This window comes from Physeter macrocephalus, chromosome 14, assembly GCF_002837175.3.
Source record: "Physeter macrocephalus isolate SW-GA chromosome 14, ASM283717v5, whole genome shotgun sequence".
Lineage (NCBI taxonomy): Eukaryota > Metazoa > Chordata > Mammalia > Artiodactyla > Physeteridae > Physeter > Physeter macrocephalus.
In genome coordinates this window covers 88,174,176-88,190,863 of record NC_041227.1, presented here as the reverse complement: position 1 = coordinate 88,190,863, position 16,688 = coordinate 88,174,176, and the positions used below count along the sequence as shown (strand labels likewise).

Below are 16,688 nucleotides of genomic sequence, written 5' to 3'. Positions count from 1 at the left end.
GGCCAGCGGTGGGCGGGTGGGGGGGGGGGGGGGGGGGGGAGCCATTCAGTAGACACGTGCCCTCTCGAGGCCACAGAAGTGCATCCTGCTGGCTGCAGTCGGCTCGGAGCAGCTAAACGGGAGATGCAGGAGAGCCTTCGGTACTGGGCATGCGCGGAGGTCCGTGTCATGGACCACTGACGCCCAAGTCCAATACAGAGATCATTTTGCTGCTAATCCGGAGAAATTGATCTCAGTGTTCACACTCCTGGACAGAGCAAACCCAACAGTGATTTCAGATGAGCCCCAAATCAATTTTTCTTAGGACTTTAATGCTGGTTCAATGACTCCAAAGTGTCATGACTGCTTGGCTCTGAGACAGATAGAAAAGGTGAGCCGAAAAATAAAAACCGTGTGGCTGATGAGGTTCTCTTGGAGCCGATGAATGGATCTCTAGGGCTGATAAAAACTTTCATGAATGCAACAAAGTCCAGAGTCAAGTTCTTTAAAAAAAAAAAAAAAATGCCAGGGCTCTGGACTGGAAGCACTGCCCTGCGACTGAGCAGCTTTTCACATTGGCGCCACCGTGAAGCGTGCTGTAAGGTGAGAAGTACGGGCAGGGACTTACCCGTGGACAGATCGGTAGATGGGGCTGACAGAGATGCTTTGCACACTGAGAAATGGCTGCAGCCAGCTATTAATTATTATGATTTCCCACGGTATGACAACTCCTTTAATTTTGCTCGTTTCTGTTCAACTTTATTTACCGGTGGCTATTGTTTCTCAGAAGCGTGCACACTGCGTATCACAGCTGATGTCGAAGTAAAACGATCTCATTCTCTGAGCACACCAGTAACTGGCCTGGGCTAGGGCGCCTCTTCAACAGAGTAGCAAGCACCAGAGCTCAGGAAGGCCAGCTGATATCTGAATTTCCATTCTGATAATCCACAGAGAAGACAATCCACTTGTGAACCATTGTGACTTTAAATAACCCTAAAACCAGCTACGTGTCCATTTACTCCATTTTATAGTTACAATTTTTGATGGGTGAGAGGCATGAAAACCTGTACCCAAAATTTAAATTGTAGGGATGTTTCCCCAAAACTACGGCTCACTTAAAAAAAATTTAACCAATTAACTAAAAATAGCCCTAGAGCTATAACACCAACTTGAGAGAAAAGTGCGAGGCACCTCTACCAACTACTTACGAACAAAGAACCCAGGAGATACGCTCAATAACCGCATTTCTTTATTTTCCTAAAGAAACACATACTAAAACCCAACAGACGTTCACTATATCTTCCATTAAAAATGTTCTCTATCTTCCTTGTTTTTGTTCTAACACATGTCGGCTACAATTTTTTTTCAATCAAACAGGAATACATAACATTGAAGGTCAAGGTCCCTGGTCAGGTAGGATTTAACTCTGCAAGTATCTAACCTGGTGCCAACCACCCTGTATGAAGTGAGATCAACGAAGTTCTGGCCTAGACCCCTGACTCATATTTGGGGTGTGTGCATGTGTGTGCAGGGTAGAAGGAAGTGGGAAGTGTCTAATTCTCTTCAAAGGGGTATGAAAAGAGGATAACGGAGTTGGATGGAACCTCAAAGACCATCTAGTCTAAGCCATTAACTTTTTTCCCCTCTGCCTTCCCATACTGACCTCATGAAGATGGGGATGAATGTATTAGCTAAAAGGAAAACGCCCAACTTCTTTTGAGGAAGTCCAATTATAATTGGATTACAGTCCAATTATAAACCCTTGTAATGTCGACCGTAAACTAATTGGACTCCAACTAGTTTATGGTCAACATTACCAAGCCATTGATTTCACATGTAAAAAAGATATCAAGCAGCTTCCCAATCTGGGTAATTTCGGTCACAACTAGAATCCAATTCTTCATTTCACTTCAATGTACAAATACAATCAAATCAATGTATGAATGAGAAGCACTGGAGTATAATGGTGAACTCCTGATAAATCAGGCTGGGGTGGCAAGATAGCTTGAGTAGGCATTGGGGCTCTTGCTCGCTTAAGCAGTAGACACACAACAGAGGTGAAGCATACTTTGAGTAAGCCAAACATGCCCTGTCCCAAGCCCACTGATGGGTCTTCTAAACCTAGTCGATACTTGCTGGTCCCACAGAGCTGGTCGAAAGCAGATGAACTCAGTGGCGAACAAATATTACCAGAAAACACGCGCAAACACGTACACAGGGAGTGGTATCGGCCAAGCCTGCTCGGCGTAATTATTACCCCGTAACAACAGAAGCTGCTCTTGGAAATCACACCTTATCTTTCCAAACCACACCGAGCAAAAACAATAATCAAAAAATGATTCTACTTTGTGATCATTTCTGACCCCTTGATGATAGCAAAAGTCACTGCCTCGTAACGGATTAGAAAAAGTGTGGCGGCCTCAGAGGCGGTCATGGTGACAGAAAAAAAAAAAAAAAAAAAAAAGAACTCTGTGAGTTCTTTTATCTTATTGTTTATCAAGAATATTCTTAGCTATTGTTTCCTTCCTTCTTTCTCTTACCCTTCTTCGTTGAGATAAGCTAGTTGAATTCCTCAGCTCCCTTATTATTTACATACGTGTGTGCCTGACTCTGTACCCCCATGTCACCTTTCATTCGGTCTCTGGAGAAACGCCCAGTCCTTCACTAATGCGTATCTGCCTCCAGAGCCCCCTGATCCTTAACCTTACTGCTGCCTTTCCCATTCATTCATTCACTCTTTTCTCCCTCCATGCCAACACAGTTACTGGGCTTGGATTTTAGAAGCAGGTCTCCCAAGAATTTTATGCTCTGTGGTTTCACTATCTGGTATCTATTATCTCCGTAATGGAGAAAAGTCATTTCTCTAAAATCTATAGCAGATATGTCTTGGGAGGGAAACAGTTTTAAATCAACTGAAAAGAGCATGTTTACAAAATAAGGGAGCCCTAAAGAGAGGGACTCATCTTATTTATCTTGGTAATACTGGTAGCCAGGTAGGCGTTAGCTGCATTCAGACATCAAATTCACAAGATGGGAGCAACGGCTTATATAAATATGATCAACGTTACAATCACGCACATTTTTCTGTACCCAATAAACAGTTGCACATTTTTCTGTACCCAATAAACAGAGCTCCTCATTATTATTTTTAATGGCTACATAAGCGTGACAAGAGCCTGAGACAGAGTGGTGAGAACACCAAGTGATGAACGGGGAAGAGAGATATTTACTACAGAGTTAATCTCAAACAGGCCTAGGGACTGACCAGAGAGAGGTGAAAGAGAGGCCCCAAAGTGTAGGCCATCGTCACATGTTTTATTTGGCCCCCATGGAATTTTTAACAAGGTTCATTTATTGTCAACACTAAAAAACTGGGAGATTTCATTTAAAAGATCCAGATTTCAGGCTTCCCATAAAAAAATAAACACAGAGATGATGTGGTGTTGCACTCCCACTCGGCAAAGCTCTGCTGTTTCCTCTCTCGTTCGCCACTGGAGAGAATCACAGGGGCCCGCTTCATTCATGAAGGTTTCCTGTATGGCCTCCGAAAGTGTCTGAGGGGATGAAGGACGTTTCTAGCCTGAAGAAATGGGAAGCAATGGGAAGGAGGAGCTTATGTGGGGCCAAAGATAACGAGCCTACGAAGGGCATATACACAAATTGAGAGCATGTTCGGGGCAGTCAGGAGAAACTGAGTGGTAGTGGGAGAAGACACAGACCTGGCGATTCAGGTGAAGTTGGGGTCTGAGATGCAGAGCTGTGAGGTGCCCAGGAAACCATCCAGGAGTCGACAGAGTAGGTTAAGGAAGAACTACCCCCCCGCCACCAAAAAAAAGAGCAAAGGACTGAGCCCTGAGTATGTCTTCCACAGAAGAAGGAAGAGGAAAAAAAAGACCAAGGGGGACAGGATTAGCCCCTTGGCTCTCCATGAGCTGCTCCCATCCTGCCTGAAGAGCTGCTCTAGGGAATATCACAATAAAGTGAGTCACGCAAATTTTTGGTTTCCCGGTGCCTATGAGTCATGTTTACCCTACACTGTAATCTATTAAGTGTGCAATAGCATTATGTCTGCAAAAACAAGGTACATACCTTAATTTAAAAAACACTCTATTTAAAAAAAAAGCTAACCATCATCTGACAACGCAGGGTTGCCGTGAACCTTCACTTTGTAAAAAAAAAAACAAACAAAAAAAACAAAACAAATAAAAAACAAACCAAAAAACACCCACATCATCTGTGATGTACAGTAAGAGCAAAGCGCAATGAAATGATGTACGCCTGTACACTGAAAGGCTTAACGCTGCTCCCACCTTGGGTCTAAGTAAGTCTACTTGAGAAATACATCCGTAACAGATAATGCGCTGTGTTTTGTTTTTTCCCTGGACGTCCAGATGCAACCCCCATTTCCATTCTGAGGGAATGCCCATCATGGGAAGTCTAACACAGCCAGATTCTTCCTCCGCCCAGCCTCGGCAGCCAGGCCTGGCCAGCTCGGCGCTCTTCCACTGACCCAGAGAGGCAGAGACGGTCAGAGGCAGTGGCGTCCCTCGGCAGCTCTGGCGGTGGCATTCCGACCTCGCTCTCCCTGCCCGGGGACGGCAACTCTGCCCCCGGCCCTCCAGCTCCCTGTCACTGCCCTGGGCCTCAAACAATCTTCCACTCAGGAGCCCGCCGATACACGAAGGAGACCATTGATATAAGACGGCCAGAGCTGGTCTCTGATTCTGACCCTGGAAGCATCCTAACCAATACCCCAAAGTCCCAAATATGGAAAAAATCTTTATGCGTCTAATACAGCATTCCTTATACAGCAAAATGTGGAAATAATCTACAAGCCCCCAAACAAGAGTATTTAAGTAAATGATGGTACCTCTATTTGATGGGATGGTACTAATGGTATTAAAAGAAAAATAGGTTTATAATAAGACATTAGCTATAATTGAAAAGAATCTGGAAAAGAATATAGATGCATACATATATATATCTATATGTGAATCAGTTTGCTGTACACCTGAAACATTGTAAATCAACTGTTCTTCAACTTAAAAAGTTTAAAAAATACATAATAAAACATTAAAAAGAATGGTTAAAAATACAGGATTATCATAATCTTGTCAAAACACTATGTATAGAAAAAATGACTAGAAGTACCAAAATATTAAGGGACTTCCCTGGTGGCGCAGTGGTTAAGAATCTGCCTGCCAATGCAGGGGACACAGGTTTGAGTCCTGGTCCGGGAAGATCTCACATGCTGCGGAGCAACTAAGCCCGTGCACCACAACTACTGAGCCCGCGTGCCACAGCTACTGAAGCCTGCGTGCCTAGAACCCATGCTCTGCAACAAGAGAAGGCCCCACTAGCTGCAACTAGAGAAAGCCCGTGCGCAGCAACAAAGACCCAATGCAGCCAAAAATAAATTTTTTTAAGTTTATTTTAAAAGTACCAAAATATTAATAGTAAAAGTATATTTTCCTTAAAATTTTAATTCTCAAATTACAAAGTAATACAGGCTTATCATAAAAACTTCTAAAGCTTTGTAAAGAAAACATCAACAAGCTCGCATCACCCAGCTCCAAGCCTGGCCCCCGTGCACATCTCTGAAGTAACCGATGTCACCTGCACCTGCTCCTCCACCCCTGTTGTCACACTCTAATCAACACGTCCACACAGCACCTATGTGGATCCTTCTGTCTTCCCCGTTTCCCTCTCTCCCTCCCTTTCTCCTTTAAATGGCATCACAGTGTACACATCCTGCTTATTTTGGTTTGTCACTTGACCGGACCCAGAAGCAGCTTCTCCTACTCATCCTTCAGACATCTGCTCCTGTGTCATGTCCTCCTGGAAACCTCTGGGCCCCTAGGCTGATTGAGAGCCTTTTCTGACTGCGCTACTGCAGTCATTAGTGATTTACAGTGTGTGTCCCCTTCCTACGCTCCAAGTTCCCCGAGGGCAGGAATTGTGTGCCCCAGGTACCTTTCAGCTCCCGTACTGAGCCCGGTGCCTGGCACACAGAGTAAATGTGCGTGATTGTAAAGTTGATCATATTTATATAAGCCGTTGCTCCCATCTTGTGAATTTGATGTCTGAATGCAGCTAACGCCTACCTGGCTACCAGTATTACCAAGATAAATAAGATGAGTCCCTCTCTTTAGGGCTCCCTTATTTTGTAAACATGCTCTTTTCAGTTGATTTAAAACTGTTTCCCTCCCAAGACATATCTGCTATAGATTTTAGAGAAATGACTTTTCTCCATTACGGAGATAATAGATACCAGGTAGTGAAACCACAGAGCATAAAATTCTTGGGAGACCTGCTTCTAAAATCCAAGCCCAGTAACTGTGTTGGCATGGAGGGAGAAAAGAGTGAATGAATGAATGGGAAAGGCAGCAGTAAGGTTAAGGATCAGGGGGCTCTGGAGGCAGATACGCATTAGTGAAGGACTGGGCGTTTCTCCAGAGACCGAATGAAAGGTGACATGGGGGTACAGAGTCAGGCACACACGTATGTAAATAATAAGGGAGCTGAGGAATTCAACTAGCTTATCTCAACGAAGAAGGGTAAGAGAAAGAAGGAAGGAAACAATAGCTAAGAATATTCTTGATAAACAATAAGATAAAAGAACTCACAGAGTTCTTTTTTTTTTTTTTTTTTTTTTTTTTTTTGCGGTACGCGGGCCTCTCACCGCTGCGGCCTCTCCCGTGGCGGAGCACAGGCTCCGGACGCGCAGGCCCAGCGGCCGTGGCTCACGGGCCCAGCCGCTCCGCGGCACGTGGGACCCTCCCGGACCGGGGCACGAACCCGTGTCCCCTGCGTCGGCAGGCGGACTCTCAACCACTGCGCCACCAGGGAAGCCCGCAGAGTTATTCTCTTGCTCCAGAATGTTTGTGTTTGTGGTAAGGTTTTGAAAACAATTCCTTGAGATTAAGTTGTCTCTAAGGTCAGTTAAATAAGCTAGACAACCTGGAATTCAGTTTCTTACCTATTTTGTGTTCAGTTCAAAACAGCTAACATAAGAAAAAGTGGGTTTTGTGCAATACACAAGTAAGGCAGCCTCACCACCATCCCGCGTATGCACTAGAGGTGGCTTTGACTAATTTCATGACTGGTAATGGCTTCAGCCACAAGATTATAAATTTCAGTTTATTTGAAAAAAAAAAATCAACTCCATTTTTGATTAAACGAGGATGCAAACCTCTTAGCTCCGTAATATTCATGCATAACTTACTCAAATCATCACTATTCTCCTTAAAGACCTTTCTAAGCTGGCTTCAAAGAGAGGTAAGAGCCTCCGAGTCTTACTTATTAAGGTGGCTCTCGACCAGTTTAAAGCCACATTTTAACATCGGCTGGCATTTACTGGGGACTCGCTAGCACAGTCACAATACCAGCCAGACTGTTCTCACGCGGTCTGCAGAATGGCCACGGTACCCTCATTTTGAGCCACGGAGGGGGCAAGCGGCTCTCCAAGTCACCCAGGTTGTAAGTGGCTGAGCCCAGACCGTGACCCCCCCCCTTTGCCTGGCTCCATGCCCATGCTGTGCTGTTCTTTCTCAACCACTAACTCTTCCACCCACTCAAGACGACCCCATTCCAAGGAGTGGCAGGCAAATCCAATGGTTCCAGATAGGGATCGTGTCAATGCAACGTCAGCTGGGCCGATTTCTAACACCACCACTGAGACGCTGCCCAAATCACAGTAACTGTGCTTTGACAACATTATGTAAGAGTCAACACACCGAGAAGCAGCACTGTCCCTCAACCCGAGTCATTCAGAACCCCTAGTCTGGCCTTTCACAATTGGCTGCGTCCCTCAGACTCAGACGAGGCTCTATTTTGAATTCTAATGAGCACGAGGCACAGTGAATATTTAAACTGCAATTACAAAGATCCTGCTTTTAGGTGGATGTGCTTAACACAAATAACAGATCTGAAAGTACGTACAGGTGCCAATGGAGAATATCAGCCTAGTTTGCGTTTAGAAGCTGGAGAGAGACAATAATACTGTTTTCTACTTGATGCTATGATTGGGGTGGGGGCAGGAGAAGAAAAGGGAGGAAAAACCACCCAAAGATCCCAGTAAAAAAATTTTTAAAGACCAGGCTTCCGAGTGAAAGGTTCACAAAGAGGTGCTTGAATCCTTTGTTAACAACTGAACAAACAAATTCATCATCGGGCCGTTCTGTGTGGCCCCCTTGCAATTGGGTCTGTCCTTTTAACGAGAAATTTCCTCACTGGGAAAGCATCTATGACTGATATATCAGATGGGCGAGGACGATATGGTGGCGGAAGGGAAACAAAAGACCATTTCACGGTTCACAGCCTATTTTTGCACTCCCTTAAGTAAGATGATGATGTGCTGCTGTTCTCGGCTTTACTCACGTTCTCTTAGTTAGACAGTCACGGAGTTAACAGTAACCGAGTTACCCTGAGGGAGCTGCTTAATGCCCACCCCCCCAAATAGTTAAAACATACCCTGCTTGCAGTATCATGTACTATGTGTATGTGTTTACATATCAGTGATCAACCTGGCCTTGCACTAGGGAAGAGCAAGTGACTAACTCTTTGCTATGTCATGAGGCTCTTGGACCAAGCCTTTGCCCCCCAGACCGTAATTTAACTTCCATGGCGTCTGGACATCTTTTCGTAAATGTTAGCGTTTATGGAAAGGGAATATGGTTTATTTTTTTTCCTACCTCTCCTCTGGTTGATTTTCTCTCCTGCTGGTACCAAATACGTCCACTGAGACTTGAATTTCAGTTACCTTTTATTTCTAGAAATTCTGTTTGATCCCGTTTCAAATCTTCTATGTTGTTCTTTATAGTTCCTATTCTCTGAAGATACTTTCAAACTTGTCAAGTCCCTCTTTAAATATAATCATAATTGATTTTATAATCTACATCTGATAATTCTAACACCGCAAGTCTACGCAGACTGGTTTCTGTGGTCTGTTGCTGATCCTTGCTCATGCTGTGTGGTTTCCCAATATGCTACGTTATCTTTGAGTGTGTGCCGGTCATTGCCTTGACAATTTTATTTTGGTCGATTCCTAGAGACCAAGGATAAACGTGCTCTCCTGCAGAGAGGTATTTCATTATTTCTGCCAGGCACCTTGAGCTACAACAGGTAAATACAGCTACCCAGGATACAAATGCACAGGAGAGCCTTTCTGTGACCACAACTTGTCAGGAACAATAGTTTTTCCTTTTTCTTCTTCTCATCTGTTCAGTGCCAAGGCTGCCTTCTCCACAATCCCCAAGGACAATTTATTTCTGGTTCACTTTTATCCCAAGGGTATAGCTCTTTGGGGCCCCACTTTAACGGGAAAAGGGTCTCCTATTACACTTCCCAACTTGGGTGGGCCCCGGACCTTACCTTCCAACTCCACTTGCCTACCCCTCTCAGGCTGCGGAAGCCCCTGACTCCTGCCTGCAAGTGGGCTTTATTAGATTAATGAAAAGGAACTACTAGAAGGTACCTAAGAGCTTAAAGGCTGAAAGCAAAACAAAAGGTCAGGTCAGTATTGTAGTTACCCCACGAAATTTAAAACTGAATGACAATTTGATTCAGCAATTCCATTTCTGGGTATGTACACAAAAGAGCAGGGACTGGAACTGATATTGTACACCCATGTTCACAGCAGCATTATTCACAATAGCCAAAAGGTGGAAACAACCCAAGAATCCACTGGACAGATAAATGGATAAACAAAATGTGGCATAAACATAACGATGGAATATTATTCAGCCTAAAAAAGGAAGGAAATTCCTGACACACGGTACAACAAAGAGGAATATTGAAGACATTACACTAAGTGAAATAAGCCAGACACAAAAGGACAAATACTGTATGGTTCCACTTACATGAGGTACCTAGAGTAGTCATATTTGTAGAGACAGGCAGCAGAGTGGTGGCTGACGGGCTGCTGGGCGAGGAATGGGGAGTTAAGTGTTTAATGGGCACAGACTTGCAGTTCGGGAAGATGAAAAAGTTCTGGAGATACATGGGTGGTGGTGGTAAATGCACAACAATGTAAATGTATTTAACACCACTGAACTGCATGCTTAAAAAGAGTTACAGGCCCTTCCGCCGCGGCAGCCATGGCTCTGCGCTACCCCACGGCCGTGGGCCTCAACAAGGGCCACAAGGTGACCAAGAACGTGAGCAAGCCGAGGCACAGCCGCCGCCGCGGGCGCCTCACCAAGCACACCAAGTTCGTGCGGGACACGATCCGGGAGGTGTGCTGCTTTGCCCCTTACGAGCGGCGGGCCGTGGAGCTGCTCAAGGTCTCCAAGGACAAGCGGGCCCTCAAGTTCATCAAGAAAAGGGTGGGGACACACATCCGTGCCAAGAGGAAGAGAGAGGAGCTGAGCAATGTCCTGGCCGCCATGAGGAAGGCGGCAGCCAGGAAGGACTGAGCCCTCCCACTCTGTGCACAGTAAAACTTTTCCAGAAAAAAAAAAAAAAAAAAAAAAAAAAGAGTTACAATGGCAAAGTTTATGTTAGCTATACTTTACCAAAATAATAACACTTTTTTTTTTTTTTTTTAAAGGTCAGGCTAATGTTGCTAAGGGCTGCTACTAATCTGTAAATTGCACAATATACCCTGTGTTCCAAGGCTTAATACTGATCAGGGGAAGACTTAGAAGTTAATTGCTGGGGGTCATGAATACCAGTCTAACCTCCCTAGACCTTTGGAGCCACATGCTGAACCTCCATCAATATGCAAAACTAGCACTGCTTGTCGACAAACACATACATAACTGCAAAGGTCCCTTGAACAAATACAAATGCAGAACATTTTTCTTTAAAGTTATCAGGACCCAGAAATGATATAAGGATAGTTATGTGGTGTTGCTATACTATCGACAGACCTGCTAAATAAACATTACGGGAAAAAAATGAAGGGATGAGAGAAAGAATTCTCTCTAAAGTATTTCCATTGAAAAAAATTGGAGAAATTTCTTCTTTCAGCATCTGTTGTACTGTTGTACCTTCCACTTCTGAATCGCTACATATAATTCTAATACAGATAATATATATACTTATAAGTAAATATAAAGGGGGCATGGGAGCAATTCACACTTAACACATTTTAAGATACCAATACATGTTTAAAAAACATGCATTTTAGTAATTCTGGGCATCTCTAAATTTCTCCTGTTTTCAAAAAAAAATTAAACAGCTCAGCTCAGAAGATTGTATGGACATTTATGGCTATAAAGAGCAACACCAGGTAAAACTACAAAATAAAAAATTGGCAACAGTAGAAGCAATATTCTTCATTATGACATCATGAATGGCATGTGGTGAGGGCCTCTATGTTGCAAATACAAAATCTTACTTGCTTAGTGCATGATTGCTTAGTGCATCAAAAAGACCTCAGGAAAGTTCTCTCTTAATTGGAAGATTCTTCCTACTTTCAACATATAAAGATAATGGCTAATACGTGCTCACTGCTTAGTATGTGCCAAGAACTGTTTTAAGTGCTGTTAAAACAGTCTACCTATCTACCTATCTACTTACCTACCTACCTCTAAATCATCTATATCTTTACCTACATTAACTCATTTATTCCTTACAACAACCCTCTCAGGTATGTACCATTATTAGTCCCATTTCAGAGACGGGAAAATCGAGGCAAAGGGGAGAGGGTTTTCCCAAGTTCACACAGCCAGTGAACGGCAGAGCTGGGATTTGAGCCCACGCTCTGGGGCCCATGCTCTTAACTATCATGCTCTAACGCCTCTCTGCATAAAATATGGAAATTCAGGGACGATGGCGAGTGTTGGACACTTTACATATTTTATACAATTTCATTTTGATAACCAAGTCATCCTTTTTTTTTTTTTACAGCCGAGTTAACTAAAGTTCAGAAAGATTAAGTTTATATAAGAATCGAAGATAATAACAGATGGAGGTGGGAGCGAACCCATCTATTTCTCTTGCCAAAGTTTCAGGATCTGGTGCAAAGAACAACATCCCTATGGTCAGAAATTATGAGAGGGCTGGTAAAGCAAAATCAAGGCGGCTTTGCTTTGCGCAGGAAGTGGAAAGAAGCACATGCCTACAGGCGCAGAAATACAGAGTGGCTTCGTATCTGGTGGATAAGAACTGCCAAGTTACGGAGAGCAGATGGGTGATAAAAGGGCAGCAGGTGGGCGCCTCCAAGTTCCACTTCCTCTGAGATTCCACAGTCCATATTTGCCCGGTCCACCCTGTCGTTCTAGATTTCTGTTTAACCACACACACAAAGGCAAGGAAGGTAGCACTTCTCAAGCTGTGCATCCAGATGACCCTCGCATACAGAGCCTTGTTCTAAAACTGGATAGATCGGAGGGACCCAGTATATTTTTCATATTGAAAGAGCTAAAAGTCAGGCAAAACATGTGCTCAGATCATTAGCTTTTTTTTTTTTTTTAGTGCTACTGCACTTCTATTTATAACAAAGATATTAGCCTTATAAACTTGGTGCATCTTTGTGAGATGAAGCATCAAATAACCGTGACTGTGATTACTGCTAGTGTCACCGCCATTCATTGTCACTTACCTGTGGGCAAGGCACGGTGCACAAGCAACAGATCATTGAAACCCCACAAACACATGCATGCATCAGAACTTCTGCCGAAGAGCAAGGACCCACATCGGGATAGCCTGGTGTGCTTGTTAAATGATGAACACTCTTGAACCCCAACCTAGCCCTACTCAATCAGAATCTCGACGGGAGGGCCAGGGAATCAGCACTTTAAGAGTCATTCCCAGTGATTCTTATTTTGGCCCGTGTTTCCTCATTTTACGTACAAGGTATTAAGAAATGATAACTTCACTAAATAACAGAATATAAACTCACTTGGACTTTAGAAACTGCTCTTCACTGCTCTGTGGCTCAAGCTTCAACAATGAAGCCTGTGACTAAAAAAGGCACAAAACAACCAAGATCGCCTTTAAAACCCATGAGATCTGCCACCACCAGTCTGCATGATGTCATACAATTTCCCAAACTGTAATTCTCAGTAAGCATACAGGAAGGTTTCTTACTTTGAACTTAAAAGAAATTAACAATGCATTATACTTTCCCTGCCCTCATAACAATTCATTTCATTTTAACAAGATTAAGGGATCGTCTAGCAATTTCAATGCTTCATCACATGAAACTGCCTATACTAGAAGAGCAACCAAATCCCTGTGGTAAAATTAGACCAACTTGGGAAGCTCATCCGCAAATGATTAGAGAGGCAGAGCTGTAACTACATCGATCTCTTACCACAAGATGTGGACTTCCTGTCCACCAGATTCACACGCCTGGTTTCGGTGCGAAGTTTCTCGTCGGTATTCTCCACCAGGTTGGCAAGGTCATCAATTATCTCTATAAAGGAAAACAAAGATGCATGGTTAATACTCCAAAAATACCTTGGCTCACATCAGAGTCTCATAGTGGTGGTCCCTTCTAGAAATAATTCTCTCAACTGCAGTGAGTGAGAAGGTTTTAAAGAACTCATGTATATTCTCTGAAAACTGCAATTCTGATTCATTAAAGGCTGGGGGTGGGGTCGGGAGGGAAGAAGTAGTAAAGAAAAAAATGAGTTCAACACAATTCCAGGAGACAGAGGAGAAATGTCAAAAGTTCAGGGGAAAGAAAGCATGACCCAACAAATTTATGCCCAGCCAAGTAGTCACTGGAGTATAAAGACGACAGACAGACGGTACAGAGGACTTCAGGGACCACTGGGATCCTTCTTAAGAAAACTACTTGATGATGAAATCTAGCCAACCAAGAGGTGAATAAAAATACAGAACTCTGGGCTGGAGAAGCCAGAGGCCGTGACTTAGGAGATGACGGTGAGAACGGAATCCATTTAAATACTGAGCTGAGAACAAATAAATATACGGATTAGGTTACAGAAAAGTAGACAAACATAATAAACAGTGACAATGGAATTACAGGTGAAAATCAGGAAGCAGTTGGGGGGCGGTGGCAAGAAAGGTAAGCAGTTACTAAGATGTTAATTTCTTCATCACTCCCAGCAGAGTCGTATCAAGCTGTTGGAAAGTAAAACATATAGAGACTTACAGCTTTGTAAAAATCACCAAAGCTTCAATGTTTTATGTTATTTTTTTGTTAACCTTAAATGGACCTTTTAGCAATTACTACCTCTTGGAGAGAACTCTTCATGTGAAGTTTATCTTTCAAAAGTGAAATTAAGCACTTAATATTAAAATAGCTTATATAATATGACCCTAATTACGTAAAATTATTTCTATCCCTTTTATACATACGAACCTGTAAGGATATATCCAGACAATGTTAACCTAATGTTAATAATGACTATTTCTAGGTGGTGTGATCCTGGGTGATCTTCCTTGTATTATATGTATTATTTGAATTTCTTATAATGAGCTCTATATACTATTTTTTTTTTTTCAATTTTGGTTCTTTTTCCTCGCTCCTTCCCGCTCTCCCTTTTTAGTGATTGCTTTAGAGATATGTTGTCCAATACATTACCATTTTTCTTAAAGAATGAAATAAAACCCAGAAGGAAGTCAAAGAAAGCTGTCAGAAAGTTGTTTGAGCTCAGTTTTGACGGTCATGTATGTGGGTGAAGAAGCAGGAATAGTGCAACTCATGCAAAAAGAGTAGCATGTGAAAGGCACAGAAGAGTTGGGAGGTCTTTCTTCCAGCTCCTACAGCACTTCCTACAATCTTTTTACTTCGAGACCCTTTTTTTTTGTATTTAATTATCTGTTTGCATGTCTTTCTTTTACAGAAAGAGTATGACAGACACTAACTTTTATTCATCTCTGTATCTCCTATCCCTAGGAGAGTGCCTAATATACAGCAAGATAAATACTAAAAGATAAAGGCCGTGAATGAATGGAGTGTAAAAAATAAAAGCATTGAATTTCAAAGCACTGAATAATTTGCTGCTTCTTAGAAAAGTGGATCTAAGCCAAATTTGCCCAATATTATCTGCACAACACCTGCCTAGAAAATATTTCATTATTTAACGATCCATTCATAACTATTTCCTTGTATTCAATGACATATTCTCCCAGTTTCCCTTTCACTTATCTATAAGCTCTGTCTAGTCTCCTCTTCCTCTTAAATGTTGCCGATCCCCAGAATTCTGTATATTTCTACTCTTTTAGTTTAAAATTTAAATTTTAAAATTTAAATTAAAAATATTTAAATTCAATAATTTAATTTTAAATATTTTTAATATTTAAAATATTAAATTTTTAATTTAAATATTTTTAAATTAAAAAAAATTTTTCTGCTCTACATAGCTCTCCAAAAATCCTCGACTCATATAGCCAACTGCTTACTACTTATCTCTACCTTGAAATTCCTATAAATATCGACTCTCAAGGTCTCTAAAACTAAACTCTTCATCTTCCCTCAAACTGGACTCCCCTATTATCGCTGCCTCAGTTACTGGCACCACCATTTATTTTTCCTTGCCCAAGATGGAAATCTTTTCTCTTTTTTTTTTTTTGGCTGTGTTGGGTCTTCACTGCCTCGCGCGGGCTTTCTCTAGTTGTGGCGAGCGGGGGCTACTCTTCGTTGCGGTGCGTGGGCTTCTCATTGTGGTGGCTTCTCTTGTTGCGGAGCACGGGCTCTAGGTGCGCGGGTCTCAGTAGTTGCAGCACACGGGCTCAGTAGTTGCGGCGTGCAGGCTTTAGGGCACACGGGCTTCAGTAGTTGTGGCGCACAGGTTCAGTAGTAGTGGTGCACAGGCTTAGTTGCTCTGCAGCATGTGGGATCTTCCTGGATGCACTGGTAGGCAGATTCTTAACCACCGTGCACTGCAATCAGTAGCCCCCACTCGCCGCAACTAGAGAAAGCCCATGCGTAGCAACAAAGACCCAACGCAGCCAAATATAAATAAATAAATAAATTTATATTTTAAAAAAAATAGACCGACAATAGTAATTGTTGGGGATGATTTGGCACAAAGTTAACTGAAGAAATATTTGTCTGTTCTACTCCAGCTAAGCATATATCTCCTCTATGACCCAGACATTTCACCCTTAGGAATTTACCAAACAGGAATAGAAACATGTTTCTCAAAAAAACCTGCACAAAAATATACCCAACAGCGATACTCATGAGAACCCCAAACTAGGAATCACCTAATATCCATCAATAGGGGAATGGATAAGCAAACTGTGGTATCTGTACTGTTCAGTAATAAAAGAGAGCTTCTTATAACTGTAACAAGTGTTACTTTGTTGGCTAAATAATAAAAAATAAATCTCAAAAGCATTTTGTTGGCAAAAATAAGAAAGTAATATCTACTTAATAATTCCATTTATATAAAGTATGAGGACAAACCTAATCTACTAGATAGAAATCAGAAAGCAGGTGTCTCTGGGGTGGGGATGGAGGGGACTGACTGGAAAGGGAGATGAGGGAATTTTCTGGGACGATGGAAATGTTCTAAATATTCTCACAAACGTATGCAATTGTCAAAATGCATGGAACTGAACACTAAGGTCTGTACACTTTGTTGTATGTAAATTATACCTCAGTTAAAAATGTAAAGCAGAGGGCTTCCCTGGTGGCGCAGTGGTTGGGGGTCCGCCTGTCGATGCAGGGGACACGGGTTCGTGCCCCGGTCTGGGAAGATCCCACGTGCCGCGGAGCGGCTGGGCCCGTGAGCCATGGCCGCTGCGCCTGCGCGTCCGGAGCCTGTGCTCCGCAACGGGAGAGG

The 16,688-nt window shown here is 42.7% G+C and overlaps 2 protein-coding genes across 8 annotated transcripts in view; one reads left to right on the top strand and one right to left on the bottom strand.

Moving 5' to 3' along the window:
* The window catches only part of STX8 (syntaxin 8), a 251,274-nt gene that overhangs the window by 89,816 nt on the left and 144,770 nt on the right, over positions 1-16,688 (bottom strand). For 6 of the 7 annotated variants that reach the window (XM_024127731.3, XM_028498179.2, XM_055089710.1 and 3 more), the window contains one exon: positions 13,241-13,342. In XM_024127731.3, the coding sequence (XP_023983499.1) occupies positions 13,241-13,342 (102 nt within the window). Of the gene's footprint in view, positions 1-3,534; positions 3,560-13,240; positions 13,343-16,688 lie in introns of those variants that run through there. The other variant, XM_055089712.1, reaches the window with a different exon arrangement.
* Positions 10,049-10,436, top strand: LOC102983464 (60S ribosomal protein L36-like). The gene has a single exon (XM_055089713.1). It carries the CDS (start codon positions 10,077-10,079, stop codon positions 10,392-10,394), a length of 318 nt encoding a protein of 105 aa, XP_054945688.1. The 5' UTR covers positions 10,049-10,076; the 3' UTR covers positions 10,395-10,436.